Source organism: Pempheris klunzingeri, chromosome 12, assembly GCF_042242105.1.
Source record: "Pempheris klunzingeri isolate RE-2024b chromosome 12, fPemKlu1.hap1, whole genome shotgun sequence".
Taxonomy (NCBI): Eukaryota; Metazoa; Chordata; class Actinopteri; order Acropomatiformes; family Pempheridae; genus Pempheris; species Pempheris klunzingeri.
The window spans coordinates 4182809-4200246 of NC_092023.1; the positions used below are offsets into that span (position 1 = coordinate 4182809).

Genomic DNA, 17438 nt, shown 5'->3' on the forward strand with positions numbered 1-17438 from the left:
AACCCATCTGAAATATAAATCTCCAGGATATATCCAATTATAGTTTTTGCTGCAGAATTTCAAAAAACTTCCCAAAAAAAGCACAATGTGTATTAGTCATTCCTCCCATCAGACATCAGGCTCTTTAACAGCAGCATCACTGGCTGATGTGCAATCCTCTTGTTTTAAAGGGGTACATAGTGTAAATAATAATAATTATTAATAGTTATTGTATTTTTATCAGTCTTTTTTTGTCCTGCTTTCCTACTATTGTTTATTTTTTCTATTTATGCCCATCTTGCCTCTGTTGCTGCTGTAACGTGCAAATTTCCCCCAATGGGGGATCAATAGTCTTATCTTATCCATCTTATCTTAGTTAAAAGCTGGTACATGCTGCATGACAAGAGGCCGTTTCTCCTCCGTTCCACAACATGATTTTTCACAGTAAGAGCACCACAGGTGTAACTAAAACAAAAGGATACATGTTTTACTGAGGTGCTCCAATAAGATGTCGACAGTGAGTCAAGTAGATGGTTTTCACAGCAGCAAAAACACAGATGTAATAAGATTTAAGAGACGTTGAAGTTGGTGAACTATTTCGTTGGCTCACTGGGACACAAATTAGTGCTTGACAGTCAAAAAAGTGTTGAACAGGATGCTGAAACCAGCAAAGTGAACTCAGCTGTACATTTAATTATTTAAATCTTTGCTTTTCTTGGGACAAATAAAAGTGAATGTAAGTGAAAAATGCCCATTACCTCTCAGATAAATAACTTTGTTTTTCCAAGATTTAACTAAAATATGACACAAGTAATGCAGAGAGGTGAGTTGGAATAAAAAACAAAACAAAATGCATTTCAGGTTCAGGTTTTTATTTAGGCCTGTAGTACATTTCAATGTATTACAACCTCTCCCAGTAACTAGGGAGCTTCGTTCCACTTACCTCTCTCTCTTTAAAATGATTCTCTCCATACAATTCAAATTTGATTATTGTACATTTAAATAAACTTTAAAAAAATTACTTTATTTTACTTATTCCATTTTTTTTCCTTTTACTACTTTCATTACAAATCTTCACTTCAATAGAAGGTGTTAGCTTGCAGAAACAAAATAAAACAAACAAAAAAAAAATAAAGTAAGCAAACGTAATGCAACAACTAAAATGTAAAGACAGTGTTGCAGGTGAGGAGCCAACCCTTTGGCTCTGAGGTAAGTGTCAGCTGCTTCCTTCCGCGGGCCTCCTGTTACCTCTTCTGATACTGCTGGGCCTGCTTCAGTAAAGTGTCGAAGTCTAGTGCATGAAACTTGCTTTTCGTAGGCAATGGTTCGTACTCTCTACTCGAATCTGAAAATAGAAGGATACAGTCAGCTTTGCATCAAAAAATAAATAAATAAAAAGACAAGGACAGCAGAACATTTTGCGTCTTGGTTAAACAGTTTCAAAACACTGATCCGACTCCAAACCACAGCTGTGGCCAGGACTTTATAAATTCTTACGTAAATGTGTAGTGAGTTTTATCCCCCCTCTTAATTCAGATTCAAACCTTCTCCATATGTCTAGCACAACAATAATGAACACTGAACTCATTCATTTCATACAGCTTTTATCCATTTTGCCTGAAAAGTCCCTATTTGAGTGTGTTGCATCACAACCGATATTTAAAAAAACCCATCGCGTGACATTTGTGTGTGATGACATGAGTCTTTACAACCATGTCAGGTCAATGAAACCTCCACATTCATAAAATCAACAAAGAAAACATGACCTCGAGTCCCCTGTGTGTGAAAAAGCTAAATAACAGTTAAGTATTCAACACCTCTTTTCAAACACCAGTGTGCTGCTGTCCCTCCACGTGATGAGTTACTAGCTTTAGTGCAAGTGAAATGGCTCTTGCAGCCAAATATCTCCAATCTTGTGCAAACCACATCAATCATTTTTAAACAGATCAACAGCGCTCTGGGTAAGAGCTACAGGAGCGTTTGTTGTGTCTGTTGATTTACACGTACCCAGGTCAGCATAGCTGGTCTGGCAGAACTGTCTCCTTCCACCAAAACAGAGATCAAATGGCAGCTCATCAGATTTGCGCAGCTTGCTTCCATTCTCGATGGCCGTGAAAGCGTGTTTGGTGTCGTAATAAGTCACAAAGCCATAGTTGTCCCTGTGACAAAAGAAACGATCAGCGCTCAATCTGAATTTGCCAGACAACTGAAGGTTGTGATGGGTCTTGTGCACAGTTTTGAGCTGTGACTTGCTTTTAAAAGAGCGACCCGGGGGAGCTGCCGGGAGGCCCCAGTTATAAACAAGCCTACATTTTCTTTGGCACTGTTGCTTGGCCTAAGAGGTCACAGATAAGACCAACAAGGTTCAAAGACAGTGCAATTTACAAGTAGATCGTTGTGACAAAAGGAAACAATGAGGAGTGATGTACGCGTGTGTAAATAGCTAGCTGTCCATGTTCTTACCCGTGGTCTCTAAAGTGCAGGGTGCAGTCTTCAATCTCGCCAAATAAAGAGAAGCGCTCCTTAAGTTCTTTCTGGGTCATTGTTCCCCGAATTCGACCGACGTAAACAACCCGGCGCTCCTCCTGAGAGAACAAAGTAGTCAGTTAGATTAGATGTTACAACATTTTTACTAGTTAGCCTAAAGGGCCATTTGCTCAGTAAAACTAACTTACGATGGCTTTCTCCTTGCATCTCTTGTCTTCTTGCACATTCATCTTTGCACTGTGACCATAGCCAGACCTACATGGGGAACTGAGGAAGGAGAGATGAAGTCATTTCACACAAATACGTGCCAAAGTATTTGTTTTGCACACGTGTGACGACTACTAATCCGCACAATGAGTAGCACCCGGATAAGCGTGATTCATGTTCCATACCTGTGCAATCTGCTGCTTCTATGCCACTGTGCTCGTCTCTGAGGGGATTGAGACCGTGACCTGGAGCGACTCCACGAGCCAGTTCGAGAGGAGGAATAGGAGTACCTCCTTCTCCTGGGAGGGGAGCGGGACACAGAGGGAGAGGAGCAAGAGGAGGAACGGGATGAGGAGCTCGAACTGCTCTCAGAGTGACGGGGGCGATACCTAGAGAGGAAATGGGAAGGAAGGCCAGTGATGAAGGACACAACTCCCAGAAAAAGCAATCAAGACACTAAATGGACCCAAGATATCTCAACTGAGGGTCTAACCTTTTCTTAGATGGCGAGCGTGATCTAGAACGAGACCTAGAGGAATGAGAGTCTGAGTCTGAACTGCTGGACATGGGGCTGGGAGAACGGTGGGATCTTCTTTTTCTAGACCGGCCTCCGGTCCTCTCTTTGGGACTAGATCTGGGGCTGGGTGTGCGAGAAGCGTCATGTCGACGGTAGGACCTCCCAAAATGACCTCTCCTGAGGCTTCCTTCTTTATCAGTGGCATCAGGCTCCTGTCGAGCAGGCGAAGCATCGGGAGTCTCCAGGACAGAGCTTCTCTCCATCCCAGTCCTGTGATCCAGGGGCTCTTCAAGTGGAAAGTCTTGCGTTTTGGTTGCAACTGCAGCGTTTGTGGTGACCTGGGCGGGCGATGCCGCCACAGCTGGGGGTGTAGTGGTTGGAGTGGATTGCTTGATGGGTTTAATAGTGATAAAAGATTGCTGTTTGACATTCCAGCGTTTCCCGGGCTCTCCTTGGGAAGTGCCTTTCACGGGGAGGCAATAGTCATGGTCCAAGCATGCTATTTCAGGGTCCACAGGGGCGGCAGCAGGAGTGGGTTTGCTACGGGACCTGGCTGGAGGCAGAGGCCGGGCTTCTATCTGGATAACCTTGGAGGGGCTCAGTTTGGAGGCATCAGCGGACTTGCTCTTCCCCAGCAGAGCCACAGGGGCCAGGGGTTTCCACATCTGGTGGGGAGGGGTGGCTGGAGGAGTCAGAGCTGAAGCAGAGGGAAAGACAATGCACCACAAACATTACACCCACGTGACGATCTGTGTGGCAGGGTTGCAAATCTCTAATCATGAGGTGCTATTTTAGACAAGCAGGTCTAATGACTGTGGCGTTTAAACACTGGAAGCATTGAGAGCACAGAAGCCAAATAAGGCCAGCATTCATTGGAAAGACTTGCAATTTGTATTTAATAAAGAGAAAAACCTAAGAAGTCGTTTTCTTTGGCTTCAAAATGGGTCCATTAAACTCAAAACGCTGAAATACCTGCAGTGCTTGAGAGGTCATTAGATCTCACACGCTCCACCACTGTTTTCTCTGGAGCCAACTCAACACTGCAAAGGGAGCACAAGAGTCTGTTAGTACATCACTGGTAAACAGTGTAGCTGGAGCCCCAGTCAGTCTCTGGATTAGAGGGCAGCCATGAATGGACACAAAAAAAAGACAGAAAAAACCCAATAAGCCACGTTGCTAAAATTCAGACCTGAAAAGGCCATCACTGTGGCCACACAAAAGCAGAGTTGGCGGTAGGTCTTGGCAAAAGGTGTTTGTGTCCACACAAAAACAAACACACACACACACACATTTCACTCTCCCACGGATTTTCAATAGGAACCATGACTCCACCACTCACACAGAGCAGCTTGATGGCTGTAGGGTAACTCACCTTGAGTTTCCTACAGCTGCTGCTCTACCAGAGACCTCCAGCACACATTGTTCCTCTTTGGCTGAAGAGAGAAAGAAGGAAATAAGTGCATCAGCACAACAAACAAACAGAGACACTCCCCTCCACACAGAAATGCTACTGGACCAACAGGATGAACTGTACAACCTGCAGCATGTCAGGTGTAAATGCAGTGCATCGTGTGTTTTGTGCTCATAATATTAGTGCACAGTGTACTCTCCATGGGAACTCTTCAAATGATCAGCAGCTATTATCCACCAACATGAGCAAAGGCACAGTCCAGCCACTTGTTGGGGTTGGGGCTTGTACATCCGCCCAAACAAAGACAGCAGGGTGAGAGTTAAATGGATTTGCGGACAGGACAGAATTCCAGCAGCTGAGCAGACAAGAGCACAAAGCAGCTTCTGCCCCCACAGCAGCCGTCTCTTAAAGGGGAATGTTTCAGAAGGAAAAAAGCCCCGCCATCTTTAAACTAGCAGGATCAGATGAGCTTCAAGTTCATACGAACTGCCTGATAATGCAGTTATGTAATTTCACTGATGACACTACTAAGCTTATGCACAACAGCAGTGCATTTGTTGTCAAGTCCTTTAACCGCAGTCCTTCCACCCACTAATCCACACTGCTGAACTAGTGCTGTAATGTTGTATGCCACTTCCAGCCATTACGAAACCAGGGAAAGTGATACTCTGACTACATCTCACCTGCTACTAAACTGTGTGACCCACTGTGCTGCTGGCCAGTAGAATAACCTGCGCCAGAAATTAAGTATGAAACAAAAAAAAAAAAAAGCTTTGCTCGGTTGAAAATGGACTTGTCGGAGCACGCCTTTCAGACATTGATTGATTAATTACCTTGGGTTTCCTCAAACTGCTCCAGCAAACTGGTCAGATCAGCAGCTTCAATACCTACAAAAAAAGGTAATTGTGTTTTGCATTATAAAACAAAACACATCACAGTTACACTGAAACAGACAAACAAGACAGACCGGACAGTAAGCAGGATATAAAGGCTCATTTAAAGAGGTGACAGAGCTCCAGGATGATTATAGTGAGTGTTTATAGATTTTCACAGCGACACTGCGCATTATTTTACTGCACTAACAGCAGACACCCAACCACAGCAGATGAATGTGTTGTTTTGGCTGCATGGTCTTTAACTAGAATTGCTTTTGGTATTAGATACTTCATTCATTAGATCAACTGCAGATCCCCCCCCCCCCTTAATGTAGGTGGGATACCTTGCTGGTCATCATATAGCAATGCTGTGTCAAACTGACATCATCTTTGACGTGACATCCTGCTTCACTTCTCCAGCAGTAGGGAAACGACATTCGGGGGCTTTACTGTGGTCTTTCAGCTACATTCACTGCTAAACTTTACCTCAAACCTTTTCCTCTCACATTCACTGTAACTCTCTGCTGCTCACCCAACCACACGTGCACACACCCACACACACAGAACCCCTGATCCTCAGAGAAGCTCTTATAACAGAGGATTTCAAAAAGGGATTGTGTTCTTGATGCAACTGCACACAAAAACTGGTTGCGGTCGCTGTGGCTACTTTAAAATGCCAGGTTTGCGCAGGATGTCCCGTTAGTGACGATTCTCTCAGATCAGTGATCTGCAGCTATCATCCACAACTTTTACCAATGGAACCAAAACCAGCAAGTGGAGTCGAGGTTCAGTCGTACCATGTGGTAGAAAAGGGGCATGAAGTACAGGATGTACTTCCTGAGCAGCAGGGATGAGACACACACTCATCTCAGGGCTTTGCAGATAAACACTAGTTGCTCACATGTCAACCAATTGTTTAAATGTGTATTTGTTCACAAGACAACACAACATTCAAAAAAAAAAAAAAAAAAAAAAAGAGGGAAAGAGTATATAAACAAAACGATCGTTACTGTCAGCCGTTTATGGACAAGACGACCATTTCAGAATCAGAATGTGCATTCACCTATTTCACTGGTGAAGGCCTCAATCAGCTCCTGCGTGGGGCTCTTCGCCCTTTGGGGTTTCACTGCTGTAGTGGGATTTTCTTTAGATTCATGTTCGGTCTTCAGACTCTGGGAGTCTGCGGGATGTGCAGCCGGGGAAGAACAGGGCTGCGTACAATCGGCAGTGGGTTTGGAGGACATTCTATCAGATGTGATGGGGTTATTTAACGAGGTAGGAGCAACGACCTCAGGCACCTTCTGGACAGCAGCAGTGCTCCTCTGGGGGGCACTGGGAGCAGGCACAGTAGCAGCGGTGGGTTTGATTGCCCCTGTAGTGGTTTTAGTGAGCTCTACAGTCTTAGGAGACACAGGCCGAGATTGGGGCCTTTCTCCAAGTCCACACTTTCCCCCTGGCAGTGCAGGGGAACATTTCCCATCTGCTGAAAACATGAACTGAGCATCAGATTTCAAAGACGCTGGAGGTCCAGAGCTCTGAGGCACACAGGGCAAGGCAGGTTGAGGAGTGGTGTGTTGATGTGTGGGTAGATTCTTCTCTGAATTAGGGGCTGGAGGATTTTGGGGTACAGGCGTTTGCTGGGGTTTAGGAGCAGGAGTAGCAGCTGAAACCTTGGTGGATGATGCAACCATGTAGGCCGGTGGCACCAACAGAGCCTCTGGGGTGGGTGGTGCACACGGTCCTCTTGGCTGCCAGGCAGGTCTGATCTCCTCCACTTCTTTCTTCCCTGCCTGGGGGCTGGGGCGTCGAGGATCCTTGGGGCTGGGGTCAGGCAGGCAGGGAATAGGGGGAAGCTCTTTAGGAAGCTCTGGAAGGCTGGGCCACTTGGTGCTGTTGTCGTCTTGTTTTTCCACCGGCGTTGGCTTTTTCTGCTGTCTGAGCCGCCGGTACTCAGCTAGACTGAGTGATTTGGGCTTCGGCTCTGGGACTGCAGGGGCCACAGGAGGGAGGGCCTCTGCAACAGGTGCTGTTTCGGGTGCTGTTTCAGGACCAGGAGCAGCTGCAGGGCTTTCTGAAGACACCAGGGGCAGGACAGCAGAGGGAGCTGCTGACGAGCTGTCCAGCTTCTCGGGGGCCGGCTGTGTCGCCGTCTCATCGGGCTGTTGGGAGCCCACTGATGTGGGCAAACAGCTTGGCTGACTCTCATCAACGCTAGCGTTTAACGGAGCCGTTTCCTGTCTGGGTGGCAAAGATGTGGCGACTTGCACATTTCTTTCAGGCAGTGGTGTTGTAGTGATTTCTGTTTGTGTTTCAGTTTGGCATGAATTTAATTTCTTAGGTTTTACAGAACAAGCTGGAGTTGAGGCAAGAGGAACCTTTGGGAGTCTGTCTTTCTTCTCTTTGACTGACGTTTTTGGTGATTCCTGAACCGTCTTTCTCACTGTGCCACTCCTAAGGACCCTTCCCTCCACATGTGGAGGGCCATGTTCCTTACATTTCTTTTTCTTTTTTCTCCGGGAGGGGCTTTTCTCTTTGATCTCTTCCTTCTGTCTCTTAATGGCTGCCTCATCTTTCACTTCTGAAGGTTGGTCTGGTGTCACAGATGCATCAACTTTTACTGGAGGCTCGCTGACTGTTGCGTCTTCTTCATCATCAACAACAACTATATGCTCCGAAGAGTCAGAGGCCACATCAGAAACATTCTGCTCATTTTCTGGAAACTGCTCTTTAAGTGGCAGGGAGACCGGGAGATCCATGTCTGGGATGGCCAGGATGGGTTCTCCATTTTCCCCCTGATCCACAACCTCAAGTAAGATGCCTCCTTCGGGCAACATTTGTTCCCCCTCGTCATTCTCCACACAAATGGCCATACAGTACGGGTGCATATGCCTGACCAAATCCCCCAGGCTAACTGAAACACCATCTTCACCCTCCTGCTCCAAGTTCACAGGGAGGGCAAGGTTCAGACCTTCCCAGTCTAGCAGGTCATTGACAGGTGATAAATCTTGTCTCACTGGGCTCTCAGTAAGGGAGCCATCTTCCTCTTCCTCTCCGTCACTCCTCTGGAGAGAGTCTGCCAGTATCCTGGGCAGGCTCTGGGTACAGACAGGGAGACAAAGATCCATTCTGAAATCTGCCTGCGGTACAAGTTTGCATACATTGTTAATGAGCGAGAAAAGCTACCTTTCCAGTTGATGAGGGTCTTGCACTACATAGTGTGTCTCTCTCTGGGGGGGAACGGGACAGACACAGCAGTCTCCTGAGCTAGAGAGTGAACGAAACAGACATAAGAGCATTGACTTTCTTTAAAAAAATAATAGGTAATAAGTATGTTTAGAAAGTGGTCAGCAGGTTGTCCTTTTGACCCCTTTCACTCTCTCTGCCACAGGCTCAAAGGCCAGGTGGGCGATGCCGAGACAAGGAATATAAGGGACATTTTGAGAGTTATGCACGACAGCTGGGCACTAACCGGAGACTGTTCCCTGCCCTTCTGACCTGACAGCAGGTCTGAGTCAGGCAGAGTGTCAAACGGGGACAGGTTCTCATCGTCCACATTGTCAAGGATCTCTGTCAGGGCGGTTAGCAGCGTGGCTTCACTCTCCTCATCCAGTCCTTTAGTCTAAATAAACACACGGAAATTAGGTCGCATCACGCACAGTGGGGAGTATAAACAGACAAATGTACACCGTCTAATCATCATCTTAAGTTACTGTAACACTTGAGTTCAACCATGTGAAGTTAGTCTTGCCTCTATTGTTGGTGTGTCCTCAAAGATAGAAAGGATGGAGGGGTCTAAGCAGCTTTGAAGGGCCTCCAGAGTTTCTCCAGAGTTCAGCACAGCAGACTAAAGAGGGAACAACACACTTTAGAGTTATTTGGCAAAAACATATCTGACAAAACTGAAAACATGACTCAGGCTAAACTACCTGCATCCAGCCACGCCCAAGTACATAACTATGACTACTACAGTGGTGCTGAGTGGATGGAGACAAACACTTGTTACTGAAAACAAATGTTTTCCCCAGCACACACGAATTTAAAGAATAAAACCACTCTGTATTTACTCTGATCAGTTCAAACTGAATCCTTTATTTGATATTTAGATGCTTAATATGCGTCTCTGCTTCTTTTAAAAGAGTTTTGTGGATGTGGAGGTTATTTGAGGCCTGAGACTTCAGTTTCAGGAAGTAAACATCGCTGTAGTATCACATGGCTGTGTTTCCATTTTCATAACCAGTGTTGAACAATGTTAATCTGTTTGGGCAGAGACGACTTCCTGCTTCAAACTAACTAAAGACTTTAAACTGAAAATATTATTTTTTAAAAATCTAGTCTGTGTTAAACCTGGACAGTGAAATAGGATGACCGAGCTCATCTATTTGGTGTTTGGAGCAGGAAGTAAAGCATAAACTCAAGTCAGGAATTTGAAAATCAGAGTTAGAAAAGGAAACCCCAGAGGGCATGGAGGGCACATGTTTGAAGTTCCAGCTTGAAGGAGGAGGAAAATGAAATACTCAGGAACACTGAAGTACCTTTTGAACATGGAATTTACACTTAAATTAGTCATACAACTTTACAAACAAGTTTTTATAGATAATAAGTGATAAGCACCTTAACAAATAATCAGTCAAATGACAAGTTAATGGACAAACTTAATAAATAATTTCAAATCCATGTGGGTGACATGTGCAAGACACCATGTGGTGGAGCCTCACTTGGTGTAGGACAACACACTTACAGCAAATCCAGCACAATAAGAGATATAATGTAATTGATAATATGCACTTTTATCTTATCACTGCAGTAGTAGGGCACAGTGAACCACGTGTTTCTGTCTACACATGCACACACAGTGCGCAGACATATTTGATCCTCGCCTCACCCCGTCCAAAGGGAGGCTGCCCAGCCCACGTGTTACACTACAACAAACCGGAGCAGGGCCCTCAGCTCTGCTCCTGTGTGGTAGTTTAACTACCAACTGATAGCAAACAGTTTAAAACACACATTTTCACAGTTGCATTAAACCCCCCCCCCCCCCCCACACACACAGGTAGTTAACTATAAACCCTATTGAAGGGTGTGTGTAGAGACTTAAGTGAGTGTGCCTACTGCGCATGCGTGGAGGATCCAACATGTGATTCACCACGACTGAGCCACATGTGGATACACACACACATAGGTTATGAATGAAAATCTTGACATGCTGCTGCAATATCAGAGTGAAAGACCCTACAGGTGTGTGACTGTGCTAATCACACACTGCTACATATGAGAGAGCTTCATCACTGCGTGCATCACCACCATCTTCATCATCATCATCACCACCACTGGTGGCACATTAATAGCGTTACTGCAACGTGCTGGCATGGAGCCTGCACCCACACCATTAACCCACAGCCTCTGCCAGGTAGAGAAGAGAGCAGCACATCCTCACTGCAGCGGTGAAGAAGCTAACAGGCTAGCATCTGTGTGTGGCCACGTGTGTTTGGACCAGTTGACGGACTGCGCACAGGCTACTTTTTGCGCATAAACCCGCTGATGGAGCTTAAATGCGCATTTCAGATATTAATTACACGACTGGCGCACAAGCCGGAGAGCCTACCAATAAAAATACACAGCTGTCACATCACTTGTTTAGACCTGTGAGTGTTAAACCAGTGTCGTTCACTAAACAAGCTAGCATTAACACACAGCTAAAATACTACCAGCGCGTTTATAATGAAGCCGCGCGTGTTGTTTAATGAACATACCACCATGGAGGTGACTGGCCGTGACCACCACAACACAATGAGCACTTTTAAAATAAGTTTTTACGAGTCATACTACGGTTGCATCCACGTGTCACTTTTCCATGAGTGGTGTCCAGCTCTCTCTCACACACACACACACACATACATATACACACACATACACAACACGCTGTGCTCCTAAAAACACACACACAGCCGGTAACACTGGGATAACAAACCAGCACATAAAGTATGGAGCTTATTCTTCACCTCGTCTAGTGTATCCATCGGGAAAATATCCATATTGCACGCTGTTAAAGTCTCCTCGCCTGCTCCCCACCGCGCCGCCATCTTGAAAGTGTACTCCTGGTTCACCGGAGGAGCGGGCGAGCCGGCAGCAGACACGTGGTCCAGCATTCCCGGCAAAATGACGTAAAATGACGCCGTAGGGGTCAGGGGTCACCGCGGCCATGTTTGTTTGTAGTTTTTTGTTTTTTTTTAAAAAACAACACATCCATGAGTTTTTGTGGTGGTGGCTGTCTGCTGCTTTATCTCTGCTGCTAAATGAATGAAATAAAAATGCCAATAAATAATGAATAACTTATTCAGTTGTTCATTAACACCACAATAATAATAATAATAATAATAATGCATCTGTATTGGATGATGTTACCATATACAATTATCTAATTTTTACTAAAAGGTAGTAATATAAAAAATGTTTTACTTTTTAATTAAGTGAAAAAGGGGTCATTTACTTTGTTTGGACAAATTTAATACATCAAACATTTTTTTTCTCACGTTTAAATAATGATTCATGCAATTGAGGGATACTACTACTACTAGTTAGTTAGTTCTTATCTGAAAAACAACAACAGAAACAACAGGATGCAAACTAACCAGTGACACGATGCATGCAGGCGGTTTAGTTTAGTTACAGTATGTGATAAACATGACCAGGACCAAAATATCAAATGCTTCAGTTCATGAGCCTTATACAGAAATATAAATCAACTGAAACAAAATTAGATTATTAGACAGAAAATTAATCAGCAATAATTTTGCCAACTGAAATCTGTGCCAAAATGCCAAATATCTGCTGGTTCCAACTTCTCAAATGTGTTTGTTTTCTGCTTTTCTCTGTTTTATACTATTATAAATTGAGTATTTTGGGGTTTTAGACTTTTAGTTGGACAAAACAAGACAACTGAAGACTTGTGATGGACATTAAGGCCAATAGGTTTTGAAAAAAAAAGTTTCTTGCAGCCATAATATGAATTCTATTCTAATAAGAAACAAAGTGGTGTGGAGAGATTGTCTTCCTGCAGAGGCTGCTGGGTGGAGGAGCCGTGGACAGCAGGTGCCACACATTAACAATCAGGACTGCAACTATCAAAAGAGAAAACAATGTCCTGGGACATGACAGGTGATTCAAACACTCCCTGTGTAGAGATACATGTGTGTGCACATGAAATTATACTTTTAGATTCTAACTGTTTTTCACGTATACTTAAAAATACAATATAATATATTAAAAACAAAATATGTAACATTTAAAGAAATAACAGATTCATTGTTCAAACTGAAGAAAACTGAACCACATAGACAAAAGTCACCTGATGAGTAGAAACTGAGTCAGTTTGCTGATTTAGGACTTTTTCCAGCTCTTACATTATCCTGCACTTCTCACCTGTGGCTCCAGGTGCCGCTGTTTAGCACAAAGGCTCTGTGCTGTCTGCAATGTTTTACACACTTCTGTTTTGAAAGCCGTTGACTTAAAATCACTATTCTTTGTGCACAGCTTACCCCGAAAAATCAATATGACGTTCTCTGTTTTCGAGGAGTCAGGGGACGGCTGGGGAAACACCAAAGAGACCATTCACATCCATCACAAAATACCATTTTTGAACAGAGACATTGGTAATATAAGATCTCCCTATATACAGTTTGTTCACTCACTGTGATGTGACTCATGTCCCGTGCTTAGATCCAGTGATGATAACTGCATTAGCTGATTTAGACTCTGAGATGCAGTAAAAGGGGGTCAAATAGAATCCTAACAGTATAACACAGCATGAAATGTGAAGGAAATACCAGTATGAATGATGACTAACCAAACATCACACAACGATGAAAAACTGTTTTCCCTCAGAGCCGTGGAGGTAAATTAAACAGAGGACATTGATGGATGTGTTTTTTTGTTATTGGGTGTAATATACAAAGGAAATGCACGACGAGTGAACATGAAGACAGGCTGTGAAGCACAGAGACGGGGATTAAACTGGGTCAAATACAAAAGTGGTGGCGATGTGTTCCACAGTTGGATCGGTAATGCATGCCATAGGCAATTCCCTGTCCCACAGGCAGAACTGGATTAGAGGTGAGCCCAGCCACAACCACACACACACACACACACACACCGTGGTCTTTCATTGAGGGTTTGTCTGTCACCATTTGCATATGTCATTCATCCTCTGCTATGTGAAGAATAAACCTGCCATGTTCTCCCACTGCCTTTTGTAAAGTTTTAAACCTTCTACATTGTCCAACAGCCTCCTCGCTGTGGTAGAGCTCTGCAGCAAACTCATGCACGCACGTTACGGTACATTTGAAAAAGGAAGCCTGGTTACAGAGAAAACAACAGATGCACCAGGTTACAGGCCCACTGCAGTCTAGTTTTGTGCTGTATATTCACTGGTGTTAATCCAAGGGAGCAATTATGAGTGTCACTAATCAATTTTGAAATGTTTTGTGCCATGGCATACAACATTTGCATAAATATATATATATATGTATAATGTCAGTTTAGCAGTTGGATCACCTCCAAAGTTTCTTTGAACAAAACACTGAACCCTAAATCATTCCTGAACGGTGTGTACGGGGAAAATGCACATCGCTATAGATAAAAGCATAAGCTAAATGGCTGTAGTAGTGTTTCAGGTAGAACAAGAAACACAAAGTAGTTTTCCATATTTGCACGTCACTGCTTGATTCTTTTTTTGGTTTTAGTTTTCTCCGAGTTTTGGGGAAGTCGCAAAGTCCATATTCTGCCTCAAAGCACTGTGTTTGAAGAGTTTGGTTACCAAAAGTAATCTGCTGTTTCTACATTTACAGTCTAATTAATTGTGTTTCCTTGGTACCGGTTTCCCACCTGTGTGAGACACTGCTGGCCTGAGCGGTCTGCTTCCCATCACCTGTCACATCCCAGTGAATCCATTGCTGCTCACATTTCCTCCACAGCTCTTCCTGCGGTGTACCAGAGCCTGTGTACTGTACATCTGTGGGAGCTGAACGGCTTATGAGCTTGTCTGTGTGCGAGAGAGACAGAGAGGAGAGAGGAACACCACTGTGCCCCAACATACTTCCTAACTGCTACCTACCGCTGCTCTGCCGTTGCCATGGATACAGTGCCCTCTCTCCCCTTCTCTCCTCCCTCTCTCGGTGGGTATGGAGGGATGGGGCTGGAGAGGAGTGAGATGAGGAGAGGAGAAGTGGCTCTGGCTGCTGCCTCTGCGTCATATTCATACCAGTGCAGCTGAGAGCTGCCCCCCCCCTTTCCCCCTCTTCCTCCACCTCCACCTCCTCCTTCCTTCCATCCTTCCTTCTTTCCTTCCTTCCCTCTCTCCTTCCTTCCTTCTCATCATCCAATTTGCACACTGCTAGATCCCCCCCCTCCATTTGTGTCTCCTATCTGCATCTGCTCATCACAGCCTCCCTCTCTCTCTGCTGGCGCAGCCTGGTTTCCTGTGCGCGGCTGACCCGGCTGGACTTTTTTGAGCGAGCGTGGGCGCAGAGGAAAGACAAAGGTAAGCGCTGAGATGGAGGATGTTTAAGAGTGTTAGTCTGTGAGAGAGAGTGTGGAGAGGAGAAAAGGAGGGAGGGAGGTGGAGGCGCAGAACAGCTGCAAGACAAAAGGCTGAGAGGTAAGCACTGATGGCATGAACTCACCTGAGATAACAAGGCTGCCACCAGGAGCCTTTCAAACATTTTGTTGGGAATTTAGGCAGAAAAAAGGTTGTCAGTGCATGTGAGCAAGTGTTGTCAGCGGACAACATACCAGGAGTGTATTAGTGCTTCAGTATCTGGCAGTTAGTGTGTCTGCGTGCGGGCACTTTTCTGTCTGTCACATAATGTTATGGAACTGCTGCTGCGCGTCTCCACAGTGGGGAGACGGAGGTGAACGCAGGGGGAACTTCATTATTCTCAGGTTGCGTTTTGAGGGATGTGTTGACAGAGCGGGAATCTCTGTATCTGCAAGAGTGAGAGGAAGAGAGCAGAGAGCAGAGAGAGAGAGAGAGAGAGAGCATGCCTGAGAGTGCAGCCAGTAGTGAAGTGCTCAGCTTCAAAGCGTAATCGCTCCTGGAAACAGAAGCCATTTCCCAAATCACATTCACATTCCCCCCCTCTATTTCTTCTCTCTCTCTCTCTCTCTCTCTCTCTCTCTCTCTTGCAGTGTCGGGGATGCCTCTCTCTATCTCTCTCATATCTGCCTTTGTTCAGAGTTCACCATTTTACTGTAGCAGAATCTTCTGTAAATGTCAAACCCGCAGATCGCGACCTACAGAAGACCAAACGGTGACAGAGCAGCAGCGAGAGATGAGAGGACTCAGAGAGGCAGAGCTTGTTCAAACAGAGAGACAAAAAGTGTGTGACGGGGAAATGAAAAGAGGGGGAGAAGACAAGCAAGGGGAAAAGAAGAGGAGGCCCGCAGGGTTTTTCATTGTGTCTTGGTCCTGAGAACAGTGTCTGACACAGTGTATGACATTTAACTGTGATGCCTCTGCCAGTGCGCTGGTGTGTGGGGAATGTGCCTGTCAGCTTCCGTTTCACTGGAGACAGTTGTTTGTCTTCTGGTGGTGTATTGGTTGTGACTGACAGACAACAGAGATCTAAGGTCACCTGGAGGCGGGGGGGGGGGGGGTCCTTTAATGCAGGGGATACTAGACTGGTGGCTCCCAACCTTATGTGTCTGACGTCCCCCGACAGCCTCATGAGACGAACCAAAGTACCTCTTCATCAACATAATCCATCAAAGTATATGAAGTTATTTTAAACCGGATGGTATTTAATGCTATTAATGACGTAAAAGTAGATATTATTTAGCAGTCACGTTTGCTTTGTACATGGATAAGACAGAAGCTGGACACATTTTTACCCATTTATCCATTAATCTGTCCATTATCTATCACATGTACCTGCTTTATCCATGACTTTAGCTTTTCACCATTTTTCCCATCACATTTATCCATTTACTTCAACTGTTTATTCACTACTTTTCAGCTATTTCAACCATTTATCCCTTACTTTTAAAAAACTCCAGACTTTTCTGCCTGTATGCTGGCTCTCTCTTGTAACATGTATAAGTTTTACGATCGCTCAATACGTGGATACATTTTTTAATCAAACTGTGTTTTTTTTATTTTGTGACATTAGTTGGGCTGCTCTACAGTCTTTCCACACACCCTGTGGTAACTGCAGGGGTATCCCCCTGGGGTGCAAGCACCCTGTTTTTGGGAACAGCTATACAGTATGTGTACGTCTGTGTGTATTTTCTTTACACATTTTCTATTTTGCATTCAGTCACAATAGCTGTAAGTCATCCATCCAGCCGACGGGATCGAGTACAAGAGCAACAAAGACATCCAGCTCACGGAAGTCAGTTATGTGCTTGTGTGTTTGTGTAGCGAAGTGTGAGATTATGAGATTATTGGCTCGGAGAACAGGCCCGCTCGAGCCAGGAGAACTTATAGGATGAACGAGGAGGGATACCAGAGAGGTGGAGGAGGGAAAGGAAATGAAACACCATCACATCAGGCCTCGTCCAGCTGCAGAAAGGTCCAGGTAATATCAACAGGGCGAGGAGATCGAATTGACAGAGCGAAGTAAGATTAAAAAAGGAGAAAAGAGTGGGAAAAGTGAGAGAAGAGGCTGCTGGGCAAACAGTCTGCAGTCGAGTCAGACTGTTTACAGTGCAGCTCCTGTTAGTGAGCGGGTGCACGTTTGTACATGCGCGCTCTGCCTGCCTCCCATGGGTCTCCTGTGTCCCTGCGCTCCAGGTGGGCTTTGCATTTTTAATCGATACTGTCTGTAGTGATTAACACTAGTCTTCTCTCAGCAGCAGAAAAACAGAAGGAAGGAGAGAAGGAGAGAGAGAAAAAGAGAGATGGAAATCTGTCATACATAAGGCAGTGTGTGTGTGTGTGTGTGTGTGTGTGTGTGTGTGTGTGTGTGTG

General features: G+C 45.0%; 1 protein-coding gene and 1 non-coding gene across 2 annotated transcripts; both read right to left on the reverse strand.

Moving 5' to 3' along the window:
- Window positions 1-843: 843 nt before the first annotated feature.
- On the reverse strand, window positions 844-11556 carry pprc1 (PPARG related coactivator 1). The gene is made up of 15 exons (XM_070840594.1): window positions 11476-11556; window positions 9225-9320; window positions 8946-9095; window positions 8660-8740; window positions 6974-8571; window positions 6540-6904; window positions 5435-5488; window positions 4563-4623; window positions 4163-4230; window positions 3167-3887; window positions 2859-3062; window positions 2655-2733; window positions 2443-2564; window positions 1987-2138; window positions 844-1324 (listed from the first exon to the last, which is right to left on the reverse strand). The coding sequence occupies exons 1-15, from the start codon at window positions 11554-11556 to the stop codon at window positions 1224-1226; spliced, it is 3933 nt and encodes a 1310-aa protein (XP_070696695.1). The 3' UTR covers window positions 844-1223.
- LOC139211362 (small nucleolar RNA SNORA50) lies at window positions 2220-2359 on the reverse strand. Its single transcript, XR_011585283.1, has one exon. It is a non-coding gene; the product is annotated as a small nucleolar RNA SNORA50 (small nucleolar RNA).
- Window positions 11557-17438: the final 5882 nt, after the last annotated feature.

Bases quoted from the DNA above. Each gene is read 5' to 3' on its own strand.
- pprc1 (XM_070840594.1), bottom strand. From the start codon at position 11,556: ATGGCGGCGCGGTGGGGAGCAGGCGAGGAGACTTTAACAGCGTGCAAT. The intron at 9,096-9,224 runs GCAAGACTAACT...GTGTTTATTTAG, and splicing joins AGGACACACCAACAATAGAG to ACTAAAGGACTGGATGAGGA. The intron at 8,572-8,659 runs GTAGCTTTTCTC...GTCTGTACCCAG, and splicing joins GACCCTCATCAACTGGAAAG to AGCCTGCCCAGGATACTGGC.